Source organism: Amblyomma maculatum, chromosome 1, assembly GCF_055883805.1.
Source record: "Amblyomma maculatum isolate TAMU_Amacu chromosome 1, ASM5588380v1, whole genome shotgun sequence".
Classification (NCBI taxonomy): Eukaryota; Metazoa; Arthropoda; class Arachnida; order Ixodida; family Ixodidae; genus Amblyomma; species Amblyomma maculatum.
The window spans coordinates 346,924,127-346,937,631 of record NC_139344.1 but is presented as its reverse complement, the minus strand read 5'-3'; the positions used below and the strand labels follow the sequence as shown (position 1 = coordinate 346,937,631).

The window sequence follows — 13,505 nt, the reverse complement described above, 5'->3', positions numbered from 1 at the left end:
CACTTCACAAATGAGGGTAAAGGATGCGCGGAGCGCATCTTGACGAGGCAGGTCGCACATCGAAGGCTCATGGCGCGTCGCCACCAGCACTGGCCGGCGATGACGGAGAACCACGTGCCAAATCAATCTCCCGACTCAGCAGCGTCGGCACCGCACAGGTGCATGTGCGCAGGACATCGTTCAGGCCTGTACTGAAGCCAGAATACAACGTACACGCGTCGACAGCCCGCGTTCAAGTCCCCGTCAAAGGCCGAGGAACCCGGAGGGGAAGATACGCTCCTGCTACTGCCCGAGTCTATTCCTCAGCAAGCACACTCCCTACAGTCAATAGCGTATATTATATATATATATATATATATATATATATATATATATATATATATATATATATGCACAGCCGCTGGCATGCGGCCTTATCATTGAATCTAGCGCGCGGATCGATTCTGTATTGTTTGTTTATTCATGGTCGTTGTCCTGAGACGACGCTTTATCATTTTCTTTATCGCACAAGATGCGTCGAGATGTATCTCGAAGATTCTAGCCACCCTCATGTGTTTCTATGTTCCTGGTTATGCTAGTCACCGTTTGCGCTTTACCTAGATGTTTCTTCGCAGCCTATAAATTGAGCGTTGATGGGCGCGACAGTCATTCTTTGTTCGGCAACCAGCGAGCACATTTACTGTTATCACCGCCGTCGAGTCGCTTAGTTGTTTTGCGGGTGTAACTCAGCCCAGTAAAGAGTTTGTTTAGTGCATTTTTTTTTTTACGCTAGCTTGCCTTAATACATATTATAGAAACTCATCTAAATTATTTTCCGTAAGGAACCGGAGCAGGCTCCCGCTCTTATCGTTGTCGGTGAGCCATTTAGAGAAGTCCTCTTCGCTTGTTGTGGTTAGTCTGACGCGTAGAATCTGTGTCCTTGATGCCCTCCAGGCTATTTGTTGTCATCGGTCTTGGCACCACCACGTGACAGTATATATATCGCATACCTAAATGAAATTTTGGCCAAGATCAATTGTAGTGAAAGACGAAGACCAACGTGTGAAACAATTTATTGGCGCTTCGGCTGTGGAACATCGTTCGTCAGAATGTACATACATGCCTGTACCTCGATCATGCGTTCCCCCCAAAAGTGACCTGCATGTGTTCAGGAAGTGTACGTGTGACACCGTCATATCAAGTGGCACGGGGCAGAAAATCACGAGTCTTGTGGACAGTAAAGCATTCATTGCCAACGCACTCGGAGAAATACGCAGTTTCTCTAGTTCGTTTTAAACGTAGAATTTAGAGATTGGAGAGAATTAATTGTTATGAGTCTCTATCTAAAAAAGCAATATTGAATAATGCCACTATATTTTTAGCGTTCTCCGCTGTCGAATTGCTTCCTGCTGGAGGAATATTAGCTATTCAGAAAGCTTCTGTACATGCGGTCGACACTATAGAAGTAGCGTCTGATTCAACGCCAGTACTATACGCAGATCATCGCAGCAGCATCACGCCAGAATTGGGCCCGGCACTCAGTCAATGAGGCAAGGATAGCCTTGCTATTCTATTTATTTGTCCGCGTTTAAATGTTATTTCTTGTATGGAATCGTGATACTAGCAGTTATGCCAAACTTCCCATCGCACACAAGTTCGTCATACTTCGGCTCACTGGGCTGATTATAAAGACACTGAGAATAAATCCATTTTGTTTTCTTCTCACCCTTTTGCTTACTGAGCATACACAAATCGTTCAATTTGAACGACGGACCGGAAAACCTCGACCTTATCAATCAGGACCAAATATGGACAGTTAACGCCAATAGTAGGCATCTAAAGGACTTTTATTTAGTATCAGTTTTTCGAAAAGCCGCATGAAGGAGCATTTTTAGTCTAGCACACACTCTGTCAACACGGTGCGAATGCCCCAAGCATAACGTTTAAGGTGGCGTCCTCGTCTTACTGTAGGCCTGCTCAGCAACGACGATGATGTCGCGGCTTCGCTGCAGCGACGCTTGACTTTGTAGGTGCGAGCGACAGCATTGCGTGAAAAGCTGAAGCTTATTCATTCATGTTATTTTGCCGTTCTGGAGAGCATTATTATCGCTAAAACTCTAAATTTTCGTCGAGGACATGCACCCACAACCACTGGTGGCGATGCTTGCCGGGTGTAGAAATAAAAGTACTGAAAAAATGATGCATCATGACAATTGTATTACGCCTATACCGTTATTCATACTTTCTGCTCTGGAAAACAGGTCATAAGCAAAAAGCAGCCCGTCAACTTAGGCAACCCAGACTTACAAGGAAACCTGTCGGACTCGTTATATATTAGCAGCCCAAGCAGAAAGAATAGCAACTAAAGGAAACAAGTTACAAGGATTCGAACCTTCATCTATCCCCCCTGGCCCTCTCGTCCCACAGGTCACGACATAATTATGTAGTAGTTCTCCGCGCTCCGCTAGGTGCGCTGACAGTTGACGGTGCGCATGCGGCCGTATATCCTGTGGATGGTCTCTATCTCGCTGATCACCGAGCTAGTCATCATGTCGACGAAGGAAAGGATTATGGCTGCCACGAGGCAGCATCCGCCGATGAGGGTCACGTTCTCCCTCAGGTAGCGGTGCGCGGCGTCCGGACAGCTCTGCATGTGGATCACGTGCCAGGCCTGGTTGTCGGTCATGTTGAGCACTCCGCGACCACAGTGCAGACTCTGGAGGCCGGCAGTGGTCGCGTTCGTCTTGCAGCACGAGTGCGGCACCGAGCACCGCTCGTGGCTCGGGTTGTCGGCACTGCAGCTGAAGTAGCTGAAAGTTCAAGGCATGGGACGGGTGAGGAACCTTCGAGGTGAAGTCCACCCTCCCACCACACTTGTGACTCTTTCCCTTGAGAGAGGAAGCTGTCATGTACCACCAGTTACAGACAGACGCGTACCTCTCACCTGATATTCGATATTACCTTCAGCCACATCATCCGCTTACCTCTTGGAGAAAACCTGTCCTGTACTGGCCGGTGGAGACAGATACTTAAGCTCGGCCAGAAGTGAATGACACGACAGGATTAAGGGCTCTCGACTACGGCTGACCTTGCACATTCTCTTTCTTGTACTAACGCACTTTACAAGTCACTTTACCCCAATCATTTAATCTGTCGACCCCTTATCTCACTCATACTCACGAGGGCACAGATACAAAATTATGTTGAAGACCACCTGTGACCTGACAGTGATACAAAGCCCCGCTTTAACCAAGGCAGGAAAGTGCCTGTGTGGTCTAAAAGTACCGTGTCTGACTGAGGATGCATGGGCCCCTCGTGTTCGGTTCTTACCTTAGTGTGCCAATCGCCTCAAGAAATGCCTGCATGCGCGTACCTTAGTCGTATTTCGGCTATAACTATAGCTGCAAGTGATAACTTTAATTTATTTGGCTCTCTTCGACTGTGTGCAATTTTTTCCACACATTTCAAGTTCGATCGCCTTATTGATTCCCAGATCAACTCTCGCTGCTGTTAGCAAGACTCGGAGACATTTACTCCAAACAGACATTATCATAAATTTGGCCTGAATGCCAATTTTCATGAGCATTCTGACCATTTAGCATCACATCGGGAGTTGTGAAATATGTGGACTTCCAAATGATGCTTTGCTCCTTCACCTGATGGTAAACGAATACACTTCTGCTATTTGCTCCTCAACGGTGTAGACGCCCTTCGATTTTCGAGACACGCCCTCGCTTACTTAACTTCAAGCAAGTGCTTGTCAAAAATCGGCATATTGTAGAACTATGCTGTCCACCGCATTTGTGACGGGAGCTAATATTCTTTTGTTTACTGTTCATAGAACACACGCTTTGCACGAAGGCGTGCTCTGGCTGCTCGACTACTCTGTGCTGGCGGCCCGTTCAGTCTTCAGAATTACGGGTCTGGTAATGCTAAACGCAATAGCCAGTTGGTTTATTATGGGACTGTATGTGCCATTTTTGAAGACACGGCACAGTTGAATGAAACAACGCAGATGACAAGCGGGAACTTCCCGCTGTGTATTAGTCTTTAAGATGCATGGCTAATCGTAGAAAAAAAAGAAGATAAGAACCACGAGCGAAGGAGTTTAAAGAACGGAGACCTACTGTTAATGCAATATTGTAATAATTAGGCGTCGCCGCGAGCTATTGTTCTTCTCTGAATTTAAATAATTTGTTTAGACGTATTAGGTAACTGTTCATTTCGACTGCGGGAATAGACCGTTGACTGAGATATTGTAGATAATGTTTAAAATCAGGTGGTTGAAATATTCCCGCAAAGCTACCATCGACGTGAAGCAGAGAAAAAATAGCTTTCACTTGATGAGGCAGCTGGTTCAAAGTCACAACACGCATACCTGGAGAAAAAATCGTTTTCTCTGAAGCACTGCCCATGAATGGGATTTGGGTGTGCACATAGGCGAAAGATGCATTGGCGGCTATCACATGATGCGCTTTCTTTAGACAAGCAAATAAAGCTGTGCAATCGATACCATGGTACTAAGTTTTCAGCTAGTGGTTTTTCGAAACAGTCTATAAGATATCACTTAACACTTTATTCTTGAAGCCAATATTTTGATGAACAACTGATTGTTCAGCGTTTTAGATAATTCATTATTTTTGCTAATCATTTAAATTTCGAAAAGTAGAAATACCGATAACAAGGTAAGGCTACTCCGAACATTGTTCAGTATCAGTGATAGTTGAGACACACGGCGTTGAGTACGCCGCATGTAGCAGCTAATCAAATTTCCCTGCGTTATGTAATACAGAACAATGTTACCACGAATACGAGAGAATGGTTTAGTTAACTTGTTTCGCTGTCACGTCATGGCAGAAAACGGAAGGCTGCAGCTCCGGCCGAAAAAAAAAAATACCTCATCGCGGCAGGGACAGTCTCCTCTGAGAACCTCAGACTCCATGCAGTGCATGAAGAATTCGACCAGCTAGCTGCGGCACGTATTTGGGTGTGGTCACACGTTTCATTATTAGCAGCGAGCTCCACCACTGGAGTGAACGGCGCTAGCGTCCACCTATAGGGGAGCAAGGGGGATCGCGTGACTGCGCGCTACTGCTGCTGAAACAGGCACTGGGTTGAATTTGCGCGTTTCAAAAGCTAAGAGTCGCGGTTTTCTCTGCAGTTTTGCTTTTTGGCAAGTGTTAGCATCGCAAACTTTCATCGTGCGTCGTCGTTGTGGCAGTTGTAGTTTTTAAGCTGTTGACATGGCCAGTTACTGCTCTGTATACGCGACAGATCCCAGCGCGAGGTTTCATCTATACCGGAGAAATAAGCTGAAATAAGCTTGGTTAAACAAGCTGTGTGCTACGTGGTGGTCCTGTTAGGCTGTTCTGACCTGACGGCGCAACAAGCCTTGGTTGAACGAGCCCAGGCCGCGGCCCACGCCAATGGGCCAATTTCATCTACACGGAGGTGGAGAGTTCTGCAACCTGTGGCCGAAGGACTGGAGCTAAATAAAGTTTATGTTGTTGCGTTTATAGCTTGTGGAGCTACCGAAATCTGATTGTTGGAGGGAGAGAAAATATACCGGATTTTTCGCCGAGCAGTACCTACAAAGAGAAAGGAAAGTTCGTCCGAAAGCGGAGATGTGTCAAATATCTTCTTACTGAAAGCACTGATGCCCGAAACGAAAGTCTCACTGAAATGAACTTTGAGCGCATTATGATTCGCCTTAAGCAACTTCAGCAGTAATTTCAAAAGACCACGAATGCACATGGCCATGCATACCATGATCTGCTAACTTAACGGTCAACAAAACGATGCAGAAAAAGAAAACGCCCACCCGAAGCTCGAGTGGCAATGACCGCAGTAAGTGTGCAAAAAAGAGCGCACTTCTGCAGAGTTGCATTAAAAGGTTTCTTCGCACCACTGCACAAATTGCCTATTCCCGGACAGCCGAATTCGACGCTTCTGCCAGCACTGTCCAAACTGACCCACACATGTCACCCCCTGATAGCTCCGTTCCTCTGGCAGAGAAATATGATTACCGAGTAAAGTAGCTCGCAATGTTTTCAAAATGGTTAATGAGATATAACCGATTACTTCTGACTGGATCTGTCACATGTTCACTTTCTTTAACAACAGCGACAGCCACGTTGGGAGGTGAGCGACGTCGTAGCAGTAGTTCAAACTCGTTGGACTACGTTTGGACAATTCGCTTACTCTCTAATGTAGTTTCTTGCTGGATGAGGGTACCTATAATACCTCAAATAGGCCTCAACAAGCCCAGACCGAAGTGTATATGAAATAGATTCAGCATTAAACGCAACTAAACTGCCCAAGAAAGCTTCAAACAGCAGCAATGTCTTGCACGTTATTCCGCCTAATGCTTCACGCGGCCCTGCCAAGAGTTGGCGCCACGGTATGTCCTCATACCCAGTGTCTCTACACTGTGCGAGACAAGTTGAGCCGGCTCATACAATGTCAGTTTCGACACCTTCTCTTTTTGCGACGAGCACGGCGCTCACCGATAGGAATTGAGGTCCCTGTTCTATTTGTAACTGCTGTAAAAAGCAATCGGAGCTGTAGACTTGGCAGGCATTTGGTTTTTGTCCCCAAAAACTAGTTCTTAATTTCAGCTCTCTCCATTGACGCCTTTTTTTATATCATTGAATGCTTGTCGATACAAGTTCTGACTGAGGCAGGTGCCGCAGCTCTCATTCTGTGAAATATCACTTACAAACTACAACTTGCGAAAAGCTCCTGTGTGTTGTTGCTACGATTAGTCACATTATTCAAAAAAAAAAAAAGCCCAGCATCTACCACTAAAACGCTAGACTGCTAAGCTTAGTGGCACTGACTAGAAGCCGCCTCAAATTCACTATAGCGAAACGGCCTCCGTCAGAAGCAGTGCAGAGAGAACCACTCCTGCAATGTCAGCACAGTCAAACCACGTACATGTTGGCGTTCCAATCCCTGAACCTGAACTCGGTCATTCCACAGCACTGAAGGTGTCTCTGCAAGGCATCCACAACTTGCACAGATTCGGTGGTTTCGCGGTAGGCCATGACCAGGGACAGAGTCATAGTCTGCGCGATAACCCTCCGCACTTCTCCTGGAAATAATAATATCACACCTGGGTTAATCACTACGATCATTATAGCGCTACACTTCAAGGAATCGCTTAATGTATTCCCGGACAATCAGAGGCAAGACAGCAGCAATAAGAGGAGCAAGAATATTGCGATCGCTTGCATACACCCAGGCCTGCATATCTTTAGGAAAGGATTTATGTACTGCGTTCTGGATACGATGTTAATGCGTGCTTGCGAAAGCAGATTTGCTGGCTGCTAAGAAGTCTACATGCTTTCGAGTCATTTCAGGCATTGATTCATTATATTTGAGCAGATCGACATTGAACCTAGTTTCAAGTGTCATCGGGCTCATTTTCTCTACGGATTAGCAGTGTCGATGAAGCCTTGATGCAGCGATTTGCTGGAAGTAATCTTTCACGGCCAAATCAGTCTCTTCATCACAGCGCGCGGATGATGCCCTGTCTTTTATGACCTTTCTTCTGCACAAACTGGGCCGAATATGCGGCGTGCCATAAAGCAGTGTGCATCGTGCACTGTGGCAGAGCCACGCGGACCATCTCACCGGGCATGAAGAAGATGACGATGCCGCCGCACACGCTACCCACGATTAGTGCGCTGACCACATATGAGTACATGCGAAGAAGGATGGTATTCTCGCGCAGCGTGCCCACGCATCCGAACACGGTGACGATGAAAAGCGCCAAGCCAACGGCGAACACTGCCACCTCGACGTGGGTGACGACGAGTGCAGACAGGTCGAGCTTGGCCAGCGCCGCCGCGTCGGCCGCGTTTGTCTCGGAGTTGATCAGCAGCAAAGTGCCCACAGACATGAGTAGGAGCCCTATGAGCCATAGCGCCGAGTTGAAAAGCAGTAGCGGGTAGCGAACCTGCGATTGATTGATTGATTGATTGATTGATTGATTGATTGATTGATTGATTGATTGATTGATTGATTGATTGATTGATTTAACTAGATTCGGCAGCGATATATATCAGCCGTAGACGTGAATCTCCCGAGCAAGCAAAATGTGTCCATCTACACTGCGGATAAGCTAAGGATAGGGCAGTGACTCAAGTGGGAAAGCACATAAGTGGGGCGTGAGCAGCTGGACCCGGTAAGAATGCATCTGCAGAGCAATATATAAAAGTTTGATGTAAGCGCTAAGTCATAGATGCAAAATTACTTTCGAAACAGAATTAAATTACATTATCAATTACTCTCCAAAATCGCGCAAAGGTAATTAAATTAAATTACCAATTGCTGATCTCAAAAACCCGCCGCAGCGGTGCAGTACGGCGCTCGGCTGCTGCAGCCAATGATGCGGGATCGAATCGATGAAGGGGAAAAGCAAGGCACCTGTGTGCTGTGCGATGTCAGCGCACATTAAAAAATTCCATATGGTCGAAATTTCCGGAGCCCCCTCCTACTGAGGCGTCTCTTATAGAATGAGTTGCTTTGGGACGTTAAACCCCATAAACTGAACCAAACTCTTCTAAACAAAAATTACATTTCAATTTACTTCAGAAAAATAATTATATTATCCACTAATTACTTTATAGTTTTTGTGAACAAAAAAACAACTAAACTCAGTGAAAAATATCGCAACCACTCGCCACATGTCCCGACGTAGACATTATTTCGTCTTAACGCCAAATGCCGCCGCAGATAACTATTCACTCTCTATTTTTACCTACAGCACGCGCCATCGGAAAGATAAGACCATGGTAACACAAAAATGAAAAACAGAAGCTTAGTCGAGCGCTCGCCTTTTTTATTGCGCTCAAGACAGAATTGAGCAGCAAACAGCGTCTCTGCTGCTCAGAGCTATCACCATCGTTGAAGCCACCGAAGCAGGTTATTTATTGATTTCGTGCCCGGGAATCAATCTTGGCAGCTTCCGCCCGGTTATGTTCGCGCCATGGCCATTTCCGCCTGTTCCGTATACCGCCCACCCCGTAAGGACGAGTGTAACCTGACATCTCTCTGGCCTCATCCGACGCAACCTAAGGAGCGTCACTGACTGAATTCTCCCGAGTCCTGACTACCTTTGAACTCCGTCCAGAACTATCTGCCGCTTGGGCGGCCCCTCGGCGGTGTTGGACGCGCAATTCTACTCAGTTCCGTGCCTTCTTGCTGATCCTTCATGCTGGTAAACGAATGCCGCGCTTCGTTCCTGCTTTCGAGGTGCCTTAACCGGGCGTACGTTGCTTTGCTTACACAAAAAGCGAAGATGCACCTTAGAAAAGTAAATTTGAAAATAATTAGATACGTTTTACGCAAAATTACTGCCATAGATTATTTCACAAAACTAATAAACTACTAGACCAAAAACCTAATGATTATATTACCAATTCCGAGAAAAGAAATGCAAATGGAGTAATTTCATTACAGTAATTCAGTTGCTGCGGTGCTTGCTCTAAGGCGCCGCAGGAAAAGAGCCAAGCACAAGAACAAAACCAAGCGACTTTGCGCTTGGTTCTGTTCCTAGTACAACGCTTCCATTCTAGAGACACGCGGACACACTCGCACACACTCGATTGCTTGCCTCATCAGTGTAATGAATAAAAGGGTTGTACGGAGTGCTGGAGAATTGAGTTCTTTGCAGCAAACGAGGCAGATTGCTCAAGCAGGTAATTAATTCCACAAGCTACGCTTGCGCTCGTCTCCATGTGAAGTGAGCACGGACGCTCGCAGCATTGGCATTATACTGTGCCCCTAAGAAAGCAGCTGTGCTTAGGTTTAGCTTATATGCTAAGCAGTACACTTCTCTGGCCAATTAGACAAGCTTGCTCACCATGTAAACTACTTTGGCTGTTTACGCTAGACAACGCCACCGCAAGTCAGACAAAACGTTCCTGACAAACAGATCTCTACAACGAAGTTTTTTCATTGTTATACCTTCGAGGTAATCAGCATGCAGGTGCTAGTCTCAGGTTTCTGTGCCTCAGGCACATAATGGAAGCAAATACACGTAGGCACGCCGAAAATGTTAAACCAAGCTCACAATTGTAGCGATAGCCCATCCATCTGTCTGGATGCGACGACACATACCATGGGATCGACGTCGAGGTCGACGTCTTGCTCCCATACTCGGGCGCGGTCGTCCATGTCGCTTCCACGCTGTTTCCTCAGATGCTTCTTCTTTTTCAACTTCTCGACAGCTTGCAACTTCTACCCTTTCTCTCTCTGGAATATGTGCCGCGTGGGATCGCAGCAGATAGACCACAGATTAAATATAAACATGGGAGGAAAATTAAAAAATTAAAAAATTAAAAAATTAAAATTCGACTGAACCCCGAAACCACTGCGCTTAGGTCTTTCGTACAGAGTCCTCCAGAATTCGTCTTCAGTCTCGAATCACCAGTGCATGATACGCAATGCTACGGCCTGTGCGAAATTGCTTTGTTTTCCACGGCCAGTTCAGGGATGTACCAACCGTTAGAAGCATCGAAACTGACAAAAAATGTAAGACACATTTTTAATATGCAGCTCAGTACTCAATGTATTGATATTTATAGGCAGACATTTTTCGCTGGAATGACCAGTTTAAATTTACCTAAGCGGTGGTGTTTTCCAAAAATATGTTTAGCGATCAGGCCCACTGACTACCATCCTGGAAAAATTACCTTCTACGCCTATGACAGTGGAGCATTGTCACAGGTACGCACGGCTGCAAACAGTTTTTTTTTTTTTTTACAAGCTATTAACAGAGTTACAGCAATCGCAATCAGGCTATTTCACCGCGCTTCTCTCTCTCCAACCTTCTTCTAAATTTTTCACTATTCTGTTTTGTCCATAGCCTCCGCAGGTCGAAGTCGCTCTATTTTTTTTCGATGCTGGAGATATAGACATGGAGGAAGAAAACTCAGGAGGCACTAACCTTGAAGCCAAGACGCCGAACTAAAAATTGTAGAGTCCGACGCCCACGTGATCCCGCCATGTAATAGCGTGAGGCGATAATATTGGTTCTCCGGCGCATGAGTGCACCAGCGCAACAAAAACTGCTTTGTTTGCCGCTGCAGTAGCATTGCGCGCACAACATATACGACACTAAGGCATTAGATGCTTTAGGCAGACTCTCAGAGCAAAAAAAAAAAAATGAAAAGGACTGAATTCAAGGTACTTGGCTTGAGAAAGGTGGCCTGAGTTCCTTTCCTCCATGTTCCATCTCCTACTTAATGAGACATTTTTGTTTCTACTTTTAAAGCGATTGCTCTGCTATCCCAGGCACAAACTGCGGACGCCTCGCTATCTCCGGATGACCTTAAAGCTCAGCCAATGGAAACTGGAACTTAGCCAGCCTAAAGACAAGTTTCTCTTAGTATAGCGTGCAATGCTGAACTCGTGCATGACCACACCGCCCAGTGACCGTTCCCTAACACATTACAAATTGACAGCTCTAATAGTTAGGCGCCGTAATTACAGTTAATTGTGAATAAAATTGCACCTTATAGCACATCATCAAGTCGTAATTTTGGATAGCTTATATCGAGAGTAACGGCCCTGGACTAATTCTAGGCTTTAGTATCTTCAATTAGTTAATCGCGATTAAAAATTGAGTTAGATGCTACAGCGTCAAATCATGTCCGTTAGATAGCGTACGTCGATTGTGACTGCCCTGGTCTCACTAAAAGTCTTCATCACCGTTAATTAGTCAACCTTAATTAAATATTCACCTTTACGCTACATCAAGTTACAGCAAGTTAGCCATCGTCCTCGCAAATGAAATGAAACACATCGGGAGTTTCAGTTTGGAAAGAATGTTGAAACAAATAAACATCTACAGGGACATAGTACGGTGCAGTGAAGCAGCAACCAGACACAACACCGCTGATTCTTGGCATTCAAGTGTTCGGCGGGGGACAGCAAAGCGCGTACGAAACGATCGGGTGACGCAGTGTGTGGTCTGCGCTCGCCCTTTACCCATCAGTCTAAGAGAGGGGGCAATGGATGCCGTTTCTGGCCCTTCGTTTCATTGGGCGCTTGAAGTGGTCGAGAGATCGGACAGTAGCTTCCCGAAAGTCCTATAGTACACTTATGCAGACCGCGGCAGAGGGGCATAGTGTCGTGCATGCTAATTGTTTTCTCTATTTTCCTCTCTGCGCTCCTCTCATTTTTAGAAACTTCGGACAAGGTTGCTTTAGAACGAATCGCGTCAGTATTGCCGGTTCTTGGTCACACTTCGACAGCGCGGATGTAGGCAGGGACTGGTAAGAGAGCTATAAAATCGAGTGTTGTTTAGCGTAGTATAGCTTGTGGAGCTGCCTGCAGTGTCATCACATGTATCAATCGTCTGGTATCTAGACCTCTGCTTATAGCAAACACGCCTTAAATCTGTGGACAGGCTGAATGTCAGACGTCTGACAAGGGCCAGCCAAGCAAAAAGTTTTCTACCACGTTGTAAACAAAATCGCGTCCTTTTCGTTTCTATAATCCACAACCTCCAGTAAGGGTGCATTCAGGTGCTGATGCACCCTTTTATTGGGTGCAGCAAGCAGCACTGCATCCATTCAGAGGGGGAACAGTAATTCAATGCACTTTTTCTAGAGCTTTCCGGTTATAGACACGAAATTGCACGGATTCTACATCTTTTTTTTTTTTTTTTAAGGCATCAAGCAATGGGCTCTTCCCTTAATAGCTCTACATTGTCAGTCTGGTACAGCTACAAATTTCTTAAGTCGTCACGGTATACCTCGTGTATCTAACAGATTTGCCTCTGCATTAGCCTATACAGGACGTCTTAAAAAGATCAGATGGTTAGGTTAACTTTCCCTTTATACTTCAACTAGGCATAAAAATGGCTCGACGTAAATTACCTTTGGTTTCTATTACCTTTACTTTCCTGCAAAGAGATCTGCCGTTGTTAGCGCGGATGGCATGGTCGGCACTGAGGGCGAGGCAGAGCTACAAAACGGTTAAATGTCTTAAATGCAGTTAGTCAAGGTAGCCTAGAAGTCTGCAACATGTACACGAATGATATAACTCATGTAGCTAACAGACAGGGCTGAATTAGCACATTGTCTACATGAGGTCTTCAGGAGAGCAGATGGCTAGATTAGCTTTCCGCTTATATATACATCAGAACTGTTTCATGTAGATTAATTTGGTTCCTATTATCTCTCTTTATATTACGCGAGAAGAGATACGCCGTATCGCTGGGGCGGGCGGTTTGCGAGAGGCGTAGTCGACGCGGCCCTGTAGGCAGTACCGCTATCAGACCACACTTGAGCGTGCTATTTCCGCGACAGCCGGTCTGCACTTTAGACAGTGAGTTGTAAGCAACTAAGACGTTTGAAAATGAAATGCCGTTCTAGCGATAACCGTGTCACTCAGTTCGTTTCACTAAGGGGTAATAAGCGCTGTAATCGGGAACGGTGGTGAGCTGGGTAAGAAAGGCGAACTGCGATCCGCCTTAGCCGCAGTTAAGATCGGCAACCTCCGTTAAGCGTAAC

At 45.9% G+C, this 13,505-nt stretch overlaps 1 protein-coding gene across 1 annotated transcript; it reads right to left on the bottom strand.

The window, feature by feature from the left end:
- Positions 1-2,387: 2,387 nt before the first annotated feature.
- LOC146207679 (tetraspanin-33-like) lies at positions 2,388-10,161 on the bottom strand. The gene is made up of 4 exons (XM_084577211.1): positions 10,105-10,161; positions 7,615-7,948; positions 6,916-7,072; positions 2,388-2,789 (listed from the first exon to the last, which is right to left on the bottom strand). Exons 1-4 carry the CDS (start codon positions 10,159-10,161, stop codon positions 2,444-2,446), a joined length of 894 nt encoding a protein of 297 aa, XP_084433337.1. The 3' UTR covers positions 2,388-2,443.
- Between the last annotated feature and the right edge of the window lie 3,344 nt (positions 10,162-13,505).

Coding starts and splice junctions, on each gene's coding strand:
- LOC146207679 (XM_084577211.1), bottom strand. CDS start 10,161: ATGGACGACCGCGCCCGAGTATGGGAGCAAGACGTCGACCTCGACGTC. Junction 7,073..7,614: donor CGTCATCTTCTTCATGCCCG/GTGAGATGGTCC, acceptor TATTATTTCCAG/GAGAAGTGCGGAGGGTTATC. Junction 2,790..6,915: donor AGGGATTGGAACGCCAACAT/GTACGTGGTTTG, acceptor TTGAACTTTCAG/CTACTTCAGCTGCAGTGCCG.